The sequence below is a fragment of the Branchiostoma floridae genome, chromosome 5 (assembly GCF_000003815.2).
Source record: "Branchiostoma floridae strain S238N-H82 chromosome 5, Bfl_VNyyK, whole genome shotgun sequence".
NCBI lineage: Eukaryota > Metazoa > Chordata > Leptocardii > Amphioxiformes > Branchiostomatidae > Branchiostoma > Branchiostoma floridae.
In genome coordinates, this window is record NC_049983.1 from 16,419,329 (window position 1) to 16,436,439 (window position 17,111).

At 42.5% G+C, this 17,111-nt stretch overlaps 1 protein-coding gene and 1 long non-coding RNA gene across 5 annotated transcripts in view; both read right to left on the bottom strand.

Annotated features, from left to right (window-relative positions):
- Window positions 1-688: 688 nt before the first annotated feature.
- The window catches only part of LOC118415443 (scm-like with four MBT domains protein 1), a 50,225-nt gene continuing 33,802 nt past the window's right edge, over window positions 689-17,111 (bottom strand). For all 4 annotated transcript variants that reach the window (XM_035820075.1, XM_035820077.1, XM_035820078.1 and 1 more), the window contains 9 exons: window positions 15,923-15,965; window positions 15,511-15,611; window positions 15,004-15,131; window positions 6,907-7,019; window positions 6,288-6,463; window positions 5,539-5,789; window positions 4,915-5,100; window positions 3,896-4,018; window positions 689-3,209 (listed from right to left, as the gene is read on the bottom strand). In XM_035820075.1, the coding sequence (XP_035675968.1) occupies window positions 3,069-3,209; window positions 3,896-4,018; window positions 4,915-5,100; window positions 5,539-5,789; window positions 6,288-6,463; window positions 6,907-7,019; window positions 15,004-15,131; window positions 15,511-15,611; window positions 15,923-15,965 (1,262 nt within the window). In that variant the 3' untranslated portion in view covers window positions 689-3,068. The remainder of the gene's footprint in view (window positions 3,210-3,895; window positions 4,019-4,914; window positions 5,101-5,538; window positions 5,790-6,287; window positions 6,464-6,906; window positions 7,020-15,003; window positions 15,132-15,510; window positions 15,612-15,922; window positions 15,966-17,111) is intronic.
- Window positions 7,044-14,997, bottom strand: LOC118415456. The gene is made up of 2 exons (XR_004831124.1): window positions 13,943-14,997; window positions 7,044-13,552 (listed from the first exon to the last, which is right to left on the bottom strand). It is a non-coding gene; the product is annotated as an uncharacterized LOC118415456 (long non-coding RNA).

Genomic DNA, 17,111 nt, shown 5'->3' on the forward strand with positions numbered 1-17,111 from the left:
ACTAGTCTTAATGGTATTAACCTCCTTTGTGTAAACTTGTAGCAAACACTTTTCAGTTGTTAGGCGGGACATATTTTGTGCCGACGTACCGTCCTTGTAGACCAAACCAAACTGTTTTTTCCTTATTTGCCTTCACAAAGATTATGTTTAACTTAATAGTAAGGAGGCTAGAAAGGACAGCATAACTCTAGAAATTGAGGAGGGATACTTAGGATATTACGTGTTGGGAAAACGAAGGACAAATTGTTCATGTGTCTTGTAGCGGCCTTTCATGGTACTGCAGCGAAACTTCCAATTTTCATATATTAAAAAAAAAACAACAAAAAAACATATGCTTTAGATAATAGTTACTACCTCTGCATAAGTATACACTCTCTGGTGGCCCCTTCCAATATTTTCCTTTGAGCCATGCATTCAGAACCAGTCTATAGTGAAACGCAAGAGAAGACAGTAGAAACAGTCTCCTGGGATTCGAATCTGCACCGAACCCGGGCCACCAGCTCACAAACATAATGCTGCTAAGCGCTATGCCAAAAAGGTTGGACCCTTTGGCATAGTTGGACCATTTGGAGGCTACAATACATGTAGGTCAACCATGCACTTTTGCCATTATCTTTTAGTCTCCTGCATGGTCACCATAGTCAGGTTTGACCCTTACATCTTAACAAATACATTAAGACTACAATCATTGCTTTTACATACAGTTTAATTCTGTGCATGGCAAGTACATTACACAAGCAATGCAACAATAGCAGAATTATGACACATGCTACTAAAAGCACCTTCTATAGCTACTGTCACTTTCTTTGTTCAAAGCCTGAATTCCTTGTATGGTCTTTCATTGCCACTTAACAGCCGACCATATAGCATTAGATCTGTACACATTCAAATTAGTTATATTCTTACAATATTGTACAATACCACAAGTTTCTCTGACATTCTATTTCCATCTGCAGTCATTCCTATTCTACAATTTCACAAGGTGTCCATTTTGTAGTCACCAGTACCATCAAACTAGTTCACTCTGTGCTAGATTTGAATTCTTTCTTCAAAATACATTTCTCTTCCTTATAAAAAAATATCCTTCTTTCTCAGCATGTCACATCGAGGCAATTTCTATTCAGCCCAACATTCCTATCCACTCATTCTGTAGACCATTTCTATCCAGGATGCAAAAACTGTATATATAGCCAGCTTACTCAAAGAAAAAGATTGAAAAATCTGCTCTACTAATACTACAACAAAAGTATGCAGTTTTCATTCTGGCGACCCCATTCCCATATCATCCCCCTCTCAGAAAAAGCATGAAATTTGTGAATTAAACTAGAAAACAGGTTTGCACGATGCTGATATTTTACCACATTACAATTGAAATTCCTTCCGCTTGTCCACTATTTGTGGAATGTACATTCAGGCTATACAGCATTTGCAAGAAATCCTCATTATACATTAAAGCCAATGCAATATATTTGATCATCAGTCATTCGTTTGTACCCTGAATAAATTTTGAATGAATTTGTAGGTCAAAGTTACATTTTGTACTTCGTTCTCAAACTTACAAATTAAATTGATGAAGTTGCTTACAGCAAGCATCAGTATGACATAACTTCATGATCAAAATGTAGCTATTCTGAATTACGTACCATTTGCACTCTGAAACAACACATTCAACACTGTTGATATTATGATTACACTACGTGTAACAATAAAATAACCGGCATCAGCATTTATCTCTTGCTTTAAAACAGACAGTATACATTGTACATGTAACAGCAGTTGAAACTACTGTTGGCTCATATCCGATGACATTCATTTAACGCCATGACCTTAAGTGGTGTACAGTAAAATCAAAACAAGTTCTGCTCTTCCTGAAATTTCAAACAAAAACTAAGCCAACATGTATGAAACAAGACTGTAATGATTTAAGTGTTCATGAAGCTTATAATTATAGAAACTATTGGCAACAAATCACAATATCGTATCATGGAATGCTTCTAAAACCATTCAAGGCACATCCTGTGGAATCTGACCAACTAAAACATAAAACAAAGTCATTGCTTTCAGCCACATTTCTATATAAATTTCAATCTGAAGGGGGGTTTTGAATTCCGAATATTTGCAGTTGTGGTGCCAAAGTTCTACATTATGTGCCTTTAAATGTGCCAATTCCTTTCCATAGAGATCTCAAAATACAACACAATGTGGAATTGTTTCCTATAGGGGAACAACACTCTTGTCTTGGTTATCATTTCATTCTATCATAGATTCTTGGTTATATAAATACATAAAACAGCATCTGTGCACTAATACATTGCTCTTGTGTTACAATACAGTATTTACAAGCAAGAGACTTGCTCAGTGCAACCTATTTAGTGTCTCTTGCAACCATAGCAGTCTCTATTTAGCACATTTACAACTTATAACACGCTCTACCATAGCCAAGCAAATGCAGAGACACATATATGTAAGCTTGCTACAAGTATAGCCTGGTAGAATATTACATTAAAGGGCAGATGCATTAAAAATAGAAAAGCCTACTATACCATACAAATATACCAGAAAATAAAGTTCTCACTTGTTTTACATAAGTCTGTCATAGTTCAGAGCTGTCCAACTGTTTGAAACTTGCGTTGTGTTGATGGCTAGTCACCTTATGATGAATAATGTGACGTCAGTGATCTAAATTTCCCATCCAGTGTGGCTAGTGCTTTTCAACCTGGCTTTCCTGAGAATTTGGATTGCGAACAATTCACCAAATTGAAAGACCACTAACTTGTCAATTCCCTGAAATTTGTCCGAAAGTCCATCGAAATCCATCCACAGCAAAGCTAGATTAAGAAGCACTAGTGATACTGAATGGGAAATTTAGATGACTGACATCACATAATTCAATCATCAGGTGAGTAGCCGTCAGCAAAACGCAAGTTTCAAACAGTGAGACAGCTCTAGACTATGACAGACTTATGTAAAACAAGTGAGAATTTTGCTTTGGGATATGCTTACCACAGTATAGTGGGCTTTTCCATTTCTAGTGCACCTTTCCATGAAGACTATGTACAGAGTTGTTCCTACTTTGCGAACTGCTCATAGAAGGCTATTTTGACCCGCTCGATGTGATGACATAGCTTGATGGCCGGCCCCAGCTTCAGCTCCATACACTCCTGCACTGTGGGGAGGGTCAGCAGGAGGAGGGCCTGCCCATCAATTTCCTAAAACACACAAAATGCACATTAATACAGGAAGATCATGGAATTCAGCATAGAGGGAAAGAACCCTCGTGGTCGACCACGAAAGAGATGGTTGGACAACATAAAGGAAGACATCGACTTTCTCAACCTACACAGTGTCAACCCAAGTGACAGAGGACGCTGGCGAGCTGCCATCAGGCCCCCTCATCATCAGCGTGCAAACAGGGTGGGGAACAACAGACGTTAAACCGGAGAGTGAGTGAGTGAATACTGATTAGATTGGGATACATACATACAGTCATAACCTTTATTTGTACTGGACGGCCCTGTCAGCCAAAGCCGCTCTTCCCAGAGGTCCAGTGTGAGGGGTAGGTGGTCACAACATAAATAAATAACAATTGATATGTTCAGGGAGTCACTTTTCATGAAGAAGGTTGCAGTGTTAGTTCTGAATTTGTATATAGTCCTAATATGTTTTGAAACTAAAGTTACTTTAAAATTTGAATATCATTTTTTTATTGATTTACTGAAGTCTTATTTTGTGATCAATATAAATAGATAAACACATTTTTGAAAATCAGACTTAATTTTTAGGTTAAGCTTTTGTACGCTTCTTCTCTCCCCCTGCACTCTTTTTTCTTTAAACATATGAAACCAAGGCTTGTGTATACTAAGAAAATATCTTTTGTTTTTGTTGTTGTACTTGCCTGTTCGAGGAAAACCTTGGCCAGCGGGGCACAGTCGGTGTCCTTGATAAACTTGACCACTTCGATGACTGACCAGTAGAGCGGGTTGCTGTCCAGCCTCAACTTCTCCTCCTCCTGTGAGGGCTGGGACAAACAGGGCAACATCAACTACTCATTCTCACAATGAACTAAATTCCCCACAAGTGAACAATGCCTTACATCAATGGAAGAAATTAATTGAATGTGAAGATTTCATTAGGGGTGGGTACCAGTACAAAACTGTTTTTTGTTTGTTTGACCGGTCCGGAAAAACTGAAAAAATCTGTGGACCGGATCTTAAACCGATAATACAATGAACAGATTAGTCCCCAGCGGCCAAATTCTGTCAAAGGATGCAAGGACAGAGGCTGGCTAGAACCCTGCTTTCAATGATTCACTTTATCACTCACTCATGCACTTTCCCTCACTCTCCATTCCTCACTCGTTCCCCCTTGCTCTTTTATTCCACCCATCCCAGAGTCTGCAGTGCCCCACCTGTGTAGTTGGAGAGGGAGCAGGTTTCATCGGTCGGGGAGGAGCAATGTAGGGCTCGTATGTGGAGCGAGGGGCCACGGTCTGTCGTCGGGTGCGCTCGTGGATCATTCATTCATCTATTCATTCATTCATTCATTCATTCACTCTTTGAGTGAGTGAGTGCCCCACCTGTGCAGTTGGAGAGGCTGCAGGTTTGACCGGTCGGGGAGGGGCAATGTAGGGCTCATAAGTAGATCGCGGGGGCACGGTCTGTCGTCTGGTGCGCTCGTGGATCATTCACTCATCTGTTCATTCATTCGTTTATTCATTCATTCATTCATTCACTCTTTACTCCCCCACCTGTTCAGTTGGAGAGGCTGCAGGTTTGACCGGTCGGGGAGGGGCAATGTACGGCTCATAAGTAGATCGCGGGGGCACGGTCTGTCGTCTGGTGCGCTCGTGGATCATTCACTCATCTGTTCATTCATTCGTTTATTCATTCATTCATTCACTCTTTACTCCCCCACCTGTGTAGTTGGAGAGGCTGCAGGTTTGACCGGTCGGGGAGGGGCAATGTACGGCTCGTATGTGGAGCGAGGGGGCACGGTCTGTCGTCTGGTGCGCTCGTGGATCAGCAGCTTGGGCAGCTTGAACTCCTTCTCCTTCCGTTCCCGTCTGACACGCTTCACGGGCGCAGGGGCTGGCTCCAAGCTCTGGGATCGAGAAAAGGGAAACATGACTGACTGACATCATACACTTTCAATTTTAAAATGCTTGCGATTGTTTAAACGATGTGCTTTTGTGCCACAGCCGAGTAGAAGTGATGTTATCATCCCAATGCCACACACTTTGCACTTCAGCATTTCTTCAAACATGAATTGACATGTAACATTGCAAAAACCACAAACACACATAGATACATTCAAAAAAGAATATTTAAAACAATGAAAAATACAGAGATCATTTCCACTCGTTACAACTGAAATCCATCATTTTTCTTCAGCATCAGTTGGAGTGCCAGCATCACACAAAGGCATAGATTGACAAAAAAAACACAAAAACAATTCTTCATTCCCTTTTGGGTAAAGTTGTGACTGACTTGTTTCCACTTTTACCCCATGCCCCCCTCCCAACCCGCCTCCTTTCCTTACCTGCTGTTCATCCTCCGGTGTGGGAGATTTTGACTCCCCAGACTCGCTCCCTTCGCTCCCGTTCTGGTCCATGCCCTCGGGCGAGTTCTGCGCCGACTCGTCCGTATTGGCAGATCGTTTCTTCCTCTGCACGAAGCACATCTTCTTCCTCTTCTTCCTCTTGCCTGGTTTCTTGGGTCCACCCTCCAGGTTGGTGTGGCCGCCCGGCGGTCGACCCACGCGGCCCTTCTTACGCTTCCCGTAGTAGTATGCTGCAAAGAATGAGAGAAAAGCATTAAAATTACTGACAATTTTCAAATTTTTGCAGTTTGAAGTTTGACATTTTTTTGTTGACCTCACACTGCAAATTCCTCACACGGAAATCACTTGTTTGGCTTTACTGCCACCAATTTTTCAAGTGCAAACTCAAATATACAGCAAACTTTTAATTCAAACCTTGCCATGCATGAAATGTAATTTTCACAAACTTAGATTTATAGCACTTTATAACTGCAAAAAGAAAGTTTGTGTTCATAAAGTGTTTATAAAAGGAGCACTGATATGTTTTACACAATCTTTCATACAGTAACTGTGTCTTGCTAAAGGATCATTCATACAGACTCACTAACTCATTCATTCACTCACTCACCCACTTTCACCCACTGACTTTCACTCACTCACTTACTCACACTCACTCACTCACTCACTCACTCACTCACCCACCCACCCACTCACTCACTCACTCACTCACTCACTCCACTGGTACTTACTGTACTTAGTCTTGGTAAGAATGGAGCAGTTTTCTGGACACTCCTCCGTGACCTCGAGTGGCCCGAACAGGTTGGGGCAGCACTCCAGCTTGTGACAAATCTCCTTACAGTAGCTGTCCACTTCTGCTGACGTCCGCACCATCTCCACCATCGCACGGTAGCTCTTCCCCATGTACCTGTACGCAATTGAAAAAAAGAAAATGTCAAACTGAATGTATGTATTGCTGTAGAAATATTGCCTTCATTATGAAATCTAAGTGGTCAGGAAGGTTGAACATTTCTGAACACACTGAATATGGCCTACAGAACAATAGATTCTTCATTTTTGTTCTTTCACATCTTCTTAGACCTTGGAATATTCTATGACATAAATATCAGTTTTCTGATATTTGTTTTTGCAATCAACGGCATATTTTTGCTTATTTCAAAGCTGCTTTGTACGATTTACAGTATAGTTGAAACTTTAATATTTGAAAATGGCCAAAAATTTATGCATGCACGGATTTTATCCATACAATCAAATCAATATGGCCTAACAGCTTTCAACAGGACAAATTGACCATTTTTAAAATGAAAGTGGCTTGTTTGTGTGGTGCAGGGGTTCCTCAGGGATACTTACTTGGCCTTCAGCTGTTGCTGGTGCCTGTCCTCCCTTCCCTCTCCGTGGACCTGCAGCTCCCTCAGCACACGGCTGGGCTTGTAAGCAGCGTTAATCAGCAACGTCAGGACTTCCTGTGATGATGAAATAAAGAGGAAAGTGAGCTTGATCCTAGCCTGACTAAAATCAAGCCCCTAGCGGCCGGCCCTACAATTGCCGCCACCCGTAGGAGCTTGATGTCAGGTCCGTCTAAACCTCGCGGATATTGTCGACAGTGGGCCTCCATATATGGTGCTAATGAGATGCAAAAGTCACGCGCGCCCGCCGCCGGCATGGCACCCAGCGGAGCCGGTTGCTACGGGCCTGTCGGTCGCTACGCAATGATGGATGTCGGCCGGCCTTTGATGTGCCAAAAAGTTTCGTTTCAAGAAATAAAACATATATTTAAATGGAAAGTTTGTCGTCATTTCTTTTACAAAATGCAGTGAAAGCATGCTGACGCAAACAACACAAATTCGTTACGAGCTGAGCTGCATGTTTACACAATCGTATTTATCAATATTATTCTACGCTACGATTTAGAAGTTTGTCCATAAAATATACAAAACAGTTACGAAGTTCACGTTGTGCTACGATGTTATACAAGAAAATGTCCGCGTCATCTTAGCGTGCAGACAACAACAGCAAAAATGTCGTCGCAGAAAAAAATACAGAGCCACTACGGAATATTTGGTGTAAATCTACGAATTTCTAGGATGAAATACAGTCAAATTCATAGCGTCAAAGCGCAATATGTAAGGCGTGTTTTTTGTGAGCTACGAACAATTCGGAATCAAACCCTCATTACAAGAATCCGCCGCCACCCAAGCGTACAAACAACAACAATCAAGTTTCAAAATGGCGCCGACCGTGCGCCGCATGGTTCTCACAAAATTATTTCTGCGGCGCCGCATCGAGGTCGGCAACCTTCAAGTCTGGCGATGTTTTTTTGCGTGAAAATTTTGCGATCTTGTTCGTTCCATGGCGGGCGACTTCTTCCAGAAACGTCTTTTTCTTCTTCTTCTTTTTGATCGAATGCGTGGCCGATTCGAGATTCGCTGACGTCCCTCACAAGTTTTCGCTACCAAATTTCGCAATCTTGGTCCTGCTTCCGGAGTATGGTGGTGGTTCCCGCTACGTTTTTTCTCGCTGTTCGCCGCCTGTATGGCTTTCTCGGCTTCCTTATTCACGACAGCAGTATCAAGTGGGCTGTTGTCGTCGTTGGGTCGGCTATGTCCGCCAAAATTAAGCGGGCCGCCGGCCGGCCAGAGTCGGCGGTCGTCAAGCGCGTTTTGAAATCACCGCGTCGGTACGGTAGTTGTTTATTATTCAGAACCACACGCAGCGCCGGCGTGTATGTTATTTCTAGTCATGTATTTTTCGGACTTTAGACATGTAAACGACCGAGGGTTTTGGTAATATTCATGCTATTTTTTCACACATCCGACTGAAAATTTAGCGCCTCCTTCACAACGCTAAAATTAAGTGACGCGAGTTACTCCATTTTCCACAAAACGCTATAATTTCCAGACGCGAGAATTTCAAGAATTACAGTATTTGATCGTCTCTTCCTGAAGCGGCTTCAGGGGCCAGGGACTCCCAAAGTCCGCACACACTGTCTGCAGGACGTTCCGAAACTCTGCGGTTGTGCTGTCCGTCGCCATTTTTCTGAGAACTGCACGCGGGGGATCGATCAAGTTTCCTGTCCCCGCCTACTACTCCGCCCGGCCTGGCGCCGGGGATCACGTGATGGCTGGGCGGTTACCATAGTAATTCCTATCCTGGCTTCCTATTGGTGACTCCAGAAACTGGAATGGTCCGCGCGGCTTAGAACTGTTCGGCCACAAGCTCTCGGGGGGAGGGGGTCATTAAGCCCAGCCGGCGAGAGCTTGTGTAAACACAGGCTAAGCTTGATCCAGGTTTAGCACACTGAAGAGCTAGTCTTCCACTGGTCGTGACAGAGAGGACTGATGCTATGTACAGTATTTACAGGTTCATTGTTCCGGGGAAATTCCCCCTAGCTCTTTTGATAAGCACAATGACCCAGATTAACGTCCTGTCCTAAAGACTGCAATCATGCACAATGGAAGTCAGTTCTGTAACAATCAAATGGTTGTGCTGGTTGCAAGGATGCACATGACTCTGTCCCTCCATCCATCCATATCCTCCATAGCCTCGGGCACTTTCCACACACCTTCCACTTAACAGCAAGCAACTTTGCAAGGCTGACCTAGATAGGTTTTACATTGGTTTTCCTACACTTGCATGTTTTGGTATCAAAAGAAGAACATCACTAATAGTTCCTTTATTCCGGCATGCGTGTCCAGCGTCAACCTTAGTATTCTTTCTTGTATGACTTGAGATAGCGGTGGTAGATCTCCATACAACAGGTTTTTTTGTAGTATAGTTTTGACAACAAAATTGCTAAAATGACTTCTACAAACAGAACTTCTCTTTTCTACTAGCTTACAGTACGGCCTTCGGGTTTCACAGCATATCACGGACGCAATCACGGAGAATTTTTCGTGACCTCACGCAGGGTTTTGCGTGACACACGCAGGACTGTGCGTGGCACACGCAGCGTTGCGATTGCGGTCACGCGTGACTCACGCAGGGCGTAAACCGTGTCCCGTAACACGATCTCTGGTGGGAGACCTGGCACACGTTCGCGGTCTAGAACTCACCCGTGCTGTTCCCACGTTGTTTCAATCGAAGATTTGCTACAAATTTGCTACGAACCGTCTGTGACGTGCAGCGCATGTTTGAACATGATACGTCTAAATAAAAGAACAGCAAATGATTTTTCCACAAGATGTTTGTTTTATTGATATCAGAAAATCCGGTATGGTAAGTTTAAGAGCAATGAATAATGTCGATTTGGCAAAGTATGCTTGTACCGGGCCCCCGATCTTTCGGTGCCGCCGCGGCTGGCTCCAGGGCCAGCCGAGCAAAATCTCCAGGAGATATGGTGAGACCCCGCACTTGCGCCGTTCCCTCTCACGTTGTTTGTCGGAAGATTTGCTACTATTTGAGGGACCGACTGTCCAGCACATGTTTGAATCCGATGCGTGTGAATAAAAGAAAAAGAACGAAATTTTCCACACGATGTTTTTTTCTTTCTTTTTTTCTTGCGCTCAGCTACGGCAATTCTTTCGGCGCTGCCACGCACGGCGAGCGAAAACAACAACAGAACGAGCCGCGGCTGTCGCAAGAAAAAAAAACGCGTGGAAAACACGTCTGGAAAATTTAGTTATGCAAGGTCTCACCGACCGAACAAATCCTTCCAATGATATGTTGTTGTTGTATTTGACAATGTGTTTTAGGATCTGTTGTTGCGATGGACGGTATCACATGGTGTACGTATACTCATAATGAAGACAATTAATAGTGTACTGTACTTTTACCACGGCTCGTTACACGATGTAGACGCTACTAGAACTATAAAGAAGTAGCAAGAATATGGAAAGGCTTTGTTTTGTTTGTAATGCTCATCTTTGGACAAAGGCTGGGACAAACTGAACTTTAGCATAATAATATTAATTGAGTTATACATGCAGACCCTGTGGTCGTGCAAAATCCTGGTGGTCCCTGACCCACAACTTTAAAACTGTGGGACATACAAAATGTACAAATGTATCTAATCTATTCCACGAGCTTCCAATCGGTAGATGCAGTCTCGCTACAAGCTGCGTGGCACGAAAATTGTAATGTGATCTGTTTATGCAAATTTTGACCTAGTTTTGTCCAATCACTGGAAAAGAAACCTCGTCCAGGCCTCGGGCAAAAATGAAACTTGCGTAACGTTACATCATTAACTTGTTACATGTTTTCTCCGCCAACAAGGTAAGTTTCTCTGACCGCTTCTAGCACCCATTACAGACCATTTAACAGATAACTTTCGTAAAATGACCAAGGAATGTCCCATGCGGCCAGTGCAGTTGTACAAAATCCAGGAGGTCACACTACCAACTAAACGGGCTTCGACCGGCAGATACCTACATCCGAACATCAAGCACCGCACAGAGGAAAGCTGGAACGTGACCTGTTTATGCAAATTCCTTTGCCTCGGCCAACTACTAGTGTATCATATTACATTTAGACGTATGCACGGTTTGTGTGGGCTAGCTCTAGAACGTCGTGCGACATGTTGTCAACCTTTTCTTTTGTCTTTTTTGGGCGCCAATATGAGCCCAACATTGTTGCGATAAAATCAACAGATGATTTGATTGTTAAGTGTGTGCAAGTACACGATTGACGTAACTGTTCAAGTGTCGGTAGACTTTACGAAAAAAATTAGGTCTGCGCTTACGTGCTGCTGAATTTGATTGACACATGTGCGGCAAGGAGCGGCTTCTTTGAAACTATGTTCCCACAGAAGGAGGCCACGATGACTGTTACAATATTCTGCGTGAATTTTCTTCTCTGCACTAGCCCCGTGTTTAATATGTGGCTATTTCTTCTTGGTTTGTCTAATTTTTTTCTTCTTCATTTGTATTAACAACAGTGTCTAAAACAGACTAATTGAAATACTTTGTAGACTGTATATCGGTAGCGTAGATCATATTTGAACTATGTTCGTGGCAATGTTACAGGGGTGGATGATCAATGAATATCGAACTCATTACGCTACCGGTTCAAGCCAATGTAGCCACGATCAAAGAATTGAGAATGCTTTCTTAATGTTTTGCCCAGTGGTGCCGTTAATATAAGCCAGTCTGCTTGAGTGCGGCACTACTGTGTACTACACCATAGTAATGTACTATATGTCCCCTTTGTTGTTGTTAAAAAAATGTATCAAATTTATTCATACACTGACATATTTAATAAAATGAACAACCTACCGTATTTCCAACATACGGAACAGATGATGGTCGATCCTGACGGTGTAGAAGCTGCCGAATGACGATCGATAAGATCGGTATTAAACTTACCTTTCATGTTCCAAGGGCAGTAATATGTCATGACGCCGTTTATATCTATCTAATGTGTATGTATTCACATAAATATCGGCCCAAACTCTCTTTGTAGTATCTCGACCAGATATATACGTGTTGCTGACAAACAGTCCGAGTATGTGTAAAAGAGTGACAAACAGTCCGAGTATGTGTAAAAGAGTGACAAACAGTCCGAGTATGTGTAAAAGAGTGAACTTCCTTGAACAGCCCATAACAGTTGTAGCTAAACTGACTCAAACATGTTAGAAAGTTATATAGAAACGTTACATAGTAGAAGAAATGTTAGTGACGCCAACACAACCTTGTTAGAACAGATATAAGTTTGAACAGATACGCAGACAAAACACGATTAACACATAGAATAAAAACACATTAGGTTTAATATACCAGTATGCTCTTGAGTATGGTTGCGTCCGCCGACTGACTGACGACCCGGATCGTCCGATGGCGGTGTTCCGACACAAGAGCTGCGCCAGGAACAGGTAAGTTTTGTTGGCCAAGTTGCAACCGGACGCTTTGCCCCAACTGAGGGGCGTTGTCCAGTACCCAATCAAGATCAAGATCAAGATCAAGAAACCGTGACGATCAGCAGTGTGTCAAGGGAACCGGCGGATGGAAACCTGAATTCTACTTTCCTAGCCTAGAAACCTCTATCTTTAATGTATACAGTAGAGGTAATATTAGTGGCGCCAACACAACTGTGTTAAAACAGATACACAGATATAAGATTGAACAGATACGCAGACAAAACACAATTAACACATAGAATAAAAACACATTAGGTTTAATATACCAGTATGCCCTTGAGTATGGTTGCGTCCGTCGACTGACTGACGACCCGGATCGTCCGATGGCGATGGCGGTGTTCCGACACAAGAACTCAGGAACAGGTAGGTTTTGTTGGCCGAGTTGCAACCGTGACGATCAGCAGTGTGTCAAAGAAACCGGCGGATGGAAACCTGAATCCAGGTAGGTCTTCATGCCATTAGTTGCAACCGTGACGTTCAGCAGTGTCAAGGAAACCGGCGGATGGAAACCTGAATTCTACTTTACTAGCGTAGAAAAGTAGCTATCGATGTCTAACCAAGGAACGTCAGTGTATCTAGAAATAGTAAGTTATGATCAAACACAATATCCTTTATTCATATTACATGTACATGTATGTCGTTTATATTATATAGAAATGTATGTATATAGAAACATTAGTGGTCACTTCATGCGTCTAAATAGCCAATTCATGTCCTCATATATTCAATTTATATATCCACGAAACACAGAAAAATACGGCAAAATGTAAAGAACAGCGCAAGCTGAAAAGATTGGACCCGCACGTACAAAATGTACCTCACGTGTATACAAACATGAATGCCATCTGAACAACTTTTCTGTGGGTACAACTTTCCAAACTGCAATTTACTTAGAATTTGAGCGCTTTAAATCTAACATGAAATAATGAGGATAGTCTATGATCCGGATAAAAATGAAATATAGGTTCTGCATTTTGATAGTGTTTCGCCAAAACCGCAACTCAAGAAACATACACTTTCTCACGGACGTGGTCTTGATTGACATATCGCGGCTGTTTGAAGTTTTGCCGCCCGGCGCCGGGCTGTCTGAAGTTTCGCGGGACGAAAATTCAATCATTTTCGACAACCAATCAGAGACGAGGAATACTGACAGCAAAAAAACAACAAAAAAACTTGATACTTGTTGCATATAAATGAGGTTCTGTCACTGGTCTTTGAATAATCTTGGAGATATATCGTCGATAGGTTAAAGTTTCATGCATGATCATTATGTCATATGTATGTGTAATTCTGGAAACTACAGGGGCGTGTTTCTTTTTTCTTTGTTCTAGTCGGCGTGCGAGTTTTCACGGATGATTAAAAGGAATTGTTCGTAAGTGTATAAAATGATCGTCTTGGGTGGCAAGTACAATACAAAAAATTATCTCGTTAAGATTTACCTTTGCTAGACTCTCTTGACACGGTACCGTCAGTAAAGTGGGCTCTCCTAGATACACGTAATAGTGAAAGAAATGTATAGCGAATGACGCTACTTACGTGTCGCAATCTCTTTTGATCGGAACTTCTCGAGTTTCGGCGGCATAGACAAACGTAACCTTATCTTCAACGCACGGCCGTCGGGTGATGCAGCGTTGGGAGGACTGAACATTCCGGCACAGTGTTTATTTGTGACAATTAACTGTTTCCTCTACTCATCGAGGTCGGTATAATTAACTAAATTACAGACATTCAAGAAAGAAGGATCCAACTTATGAAAATATGTCCGTCGGCTTTCCTCCTAGTTAGAAAAAAATCTTGGTACATGTACCTCGTAAGTAGACAGGCTCGTTAGCCGACACCGAAAGCAGACCGAAAGTACATGTCGATCAAAAGGGCCGGCATTCTGTTCGTGTTTTAATCACTGTGTATTGCAGCGTACTTGTAAAGTATTTGCCGCTTGTAAACACGATGTCTAAAACACCACACTGTCGGTCAATTTGCAGGGTCATATTTCAAACTTTAGGGAATTTTCTGGTAAACGTATACGAGGTTTTATTCGAGATCGGTGAGATAAGAGAGAAGGCTCTCCGGGCCGAGGCGATACGTGCCGCTATTGCACCAGTTGTCTGCAACTTGTTGTCTCCACTCGTCTAATTTCTTATATAATCTAGCCATTATTTCAATGAAAAAATCGACAGTTGTGCAGCCTTAGATAGGCAGCTACTCTACCCGTTACTTTGTTACGTAATTTTATCTTTTTGCGCTACACAATCGTTGCGTAAAATGTAGTATCTAAAGCGGCTTCCCACTGACGCAACAGTTCGCCCCAAGGGACGTTAAAGACGCACGGGTCCTCGGCAGAGTTCAGGAAGGCTGGCCTAGACGGTCTCACACCACGTTTTTACACCTTGCGTGTTGTCACGCACGATTGTTGTCACGCGTGTGCCGCGCAAGACGTAACCCATAATCACGCGGGGCGATCGCCTCATCACGCGGGGCGACTTGCGTGAACACGCGGGGCGACTTGCGTGATCACGAAACACGATGCTGAAAAACCCGGAGGCTGTACTGTATATCTAATTGTACAAGAAGTTTATGAAAGGCTACTTAACACTCACCTTCAAGACGAGCACCACACTCCCTGGTCCGACAGACCGCGGGAGCTCAGCTATCCGCCCCTTGTTCAAGTACGGTCCCGAGAAGCACTTGTGGTTGACATAGATCTTGGGGCACCAGTACTTATTCCCTACAGACAACAAAATACCATAATTGCATCAAAATAATAGACTTATTTGCCAAAGGAAAGAGAGGAGGGAAAATTGACTTTTTGGTGCAGAAATATTTCGTTTAGTCCTATAATTTTGAATTGACATAGCTGAGAAAAAACATCATCTCAATTGGCCTGTGCTCAGATTATAATTCTTGATTTGCTAATGGTAACTTGCTTTTAGTCACTTTTGCGGTTACGTATTCAACAGCTAAAATTCCATCATCACAATTATTCTAACACTGCTAAGATTACCAAAAGTATTAAAAGTATTAAATTGATTTACAGTCTGTACCCATTGTTTTTGGCAACTCCTAAAAAGTGGAGGCTTTAAACCTTTGGTATCAAACATTCTTACCTGGCTCATATTTATGTGCGGCGCTAAACCCACCATGCCTGGCATCATCGGAGTGGTTAGCGTGGGATGGGCCTGGTTGGCCACCGGTTGTCATGCCAACACTGCAGATACACAATTCATTAACAAGAAAGTAAGAAAACATTTCATGTGTTAACTTAACATTTAAAAAAATCTCCAGTCAATGCAAAGTGTTACTTGCTAACTTAGCAGGGTTGGACAAGTCCATTAGCCCGATTGTCCCAGGCAAGTATAAGACTTGGTGCTGATCAGGCAAACGCATCTCCTGCCCCACTTGCCGGATCAGGAAAGTAAGATTTTTCCATCAGTGAGATTTTGATAGAATGTTAACCTAAACAGTTAAACAGTACTTTTAAACTCAATTAACTCAGGAGATGTTTTATAAATTACTTACTGTTTTTCTGGCTGGACAACTGCAACCTTCTTTGGCTTTTTCACTGGAGAGGTAAGAAAAGGACACCTTTGTTAACCTTTCTTGAACAGTACGCTAATTCTTCAGCTGCCACAGAATGGCTTTAAGGTCCTACTCACTAAAAGAGAATTTTCACGTCATTACTGTGTACACAAATGTTTCTGTGACCGTCAATGCTTGTGTAAGAAGAGTCCCTTTCCTCAGTGACGTACAAACCTGATGAAACCAAAAAATTATACCTACAGTACCAGCATGGTAAAAAGTAACGTAATTACGAAAATTCGAAAACGTAAACACGGCGTAATTACGATCGTGTACACGTTTACGGTGAACACCAGATTACGGTGCCGCTAGCTCATTAACGCTAATGAGGTCGATAATGAGCAGCGTGTCCTCGCCGTAAGAACTGATTAGCGCCTTGATTTTACGACAGCGTGAATAGTAAAAATGCTGTAAAATCAACCTAAGGCAGCCTTCCGCTGGTGCAGTCTTTCGGGTTGCTAGCGGGCTTAGTACGTTCTCATTTGTATAAAATTCTTATTTTGGGGGGTAGAAAAGGCAATCTGCAACACAAGTGAAAACACAGGTTGGATTTATTCGATTGTGCAATCCATCCGAAGTTTTCTGCATTCAAAGCCACGCACTTTATAGGTTGTTGACCCCGAAAGACGCAGCCTGCGTGGATAGGTCGTTGACCCCCAAATACACAAGGTGCGTGGATATTTGCGCGGCGCCTCTAGGAGGGAGCAGTAGTAAACTTTATACTTGCTCTTCTGAATAGCTTGAGACAAAAAGAGGTGGGGAATAATCACAGTGCAATCGCCATTTTGATCGATTCATGCAAAAGTTCATTGTACGGATCAAGACAAGCCGGTTTGACAAAACATATCATATTCTATAGCAGATAAATAACACATTTACCGAGATCGAGATCTATTCTTGTCTTTGACTTTGTCTTGCACTTGTCGACAAAGACTGAAATTTTTGTTTTGTCTTCAACAATCCCTTGTAATCAGCTGCGAAAACTCGCACGCTGACGGGAAACACGCCCGTGTCGTTTTCCGAGAGCAGAAGCAGTCCTGGGTTACTTTCACATTTACTAACTTAAACAAGCCACAACACTAAATAGGCATCACAATTTTTTTATGTTGGAAATAGATTTGACAAAAAT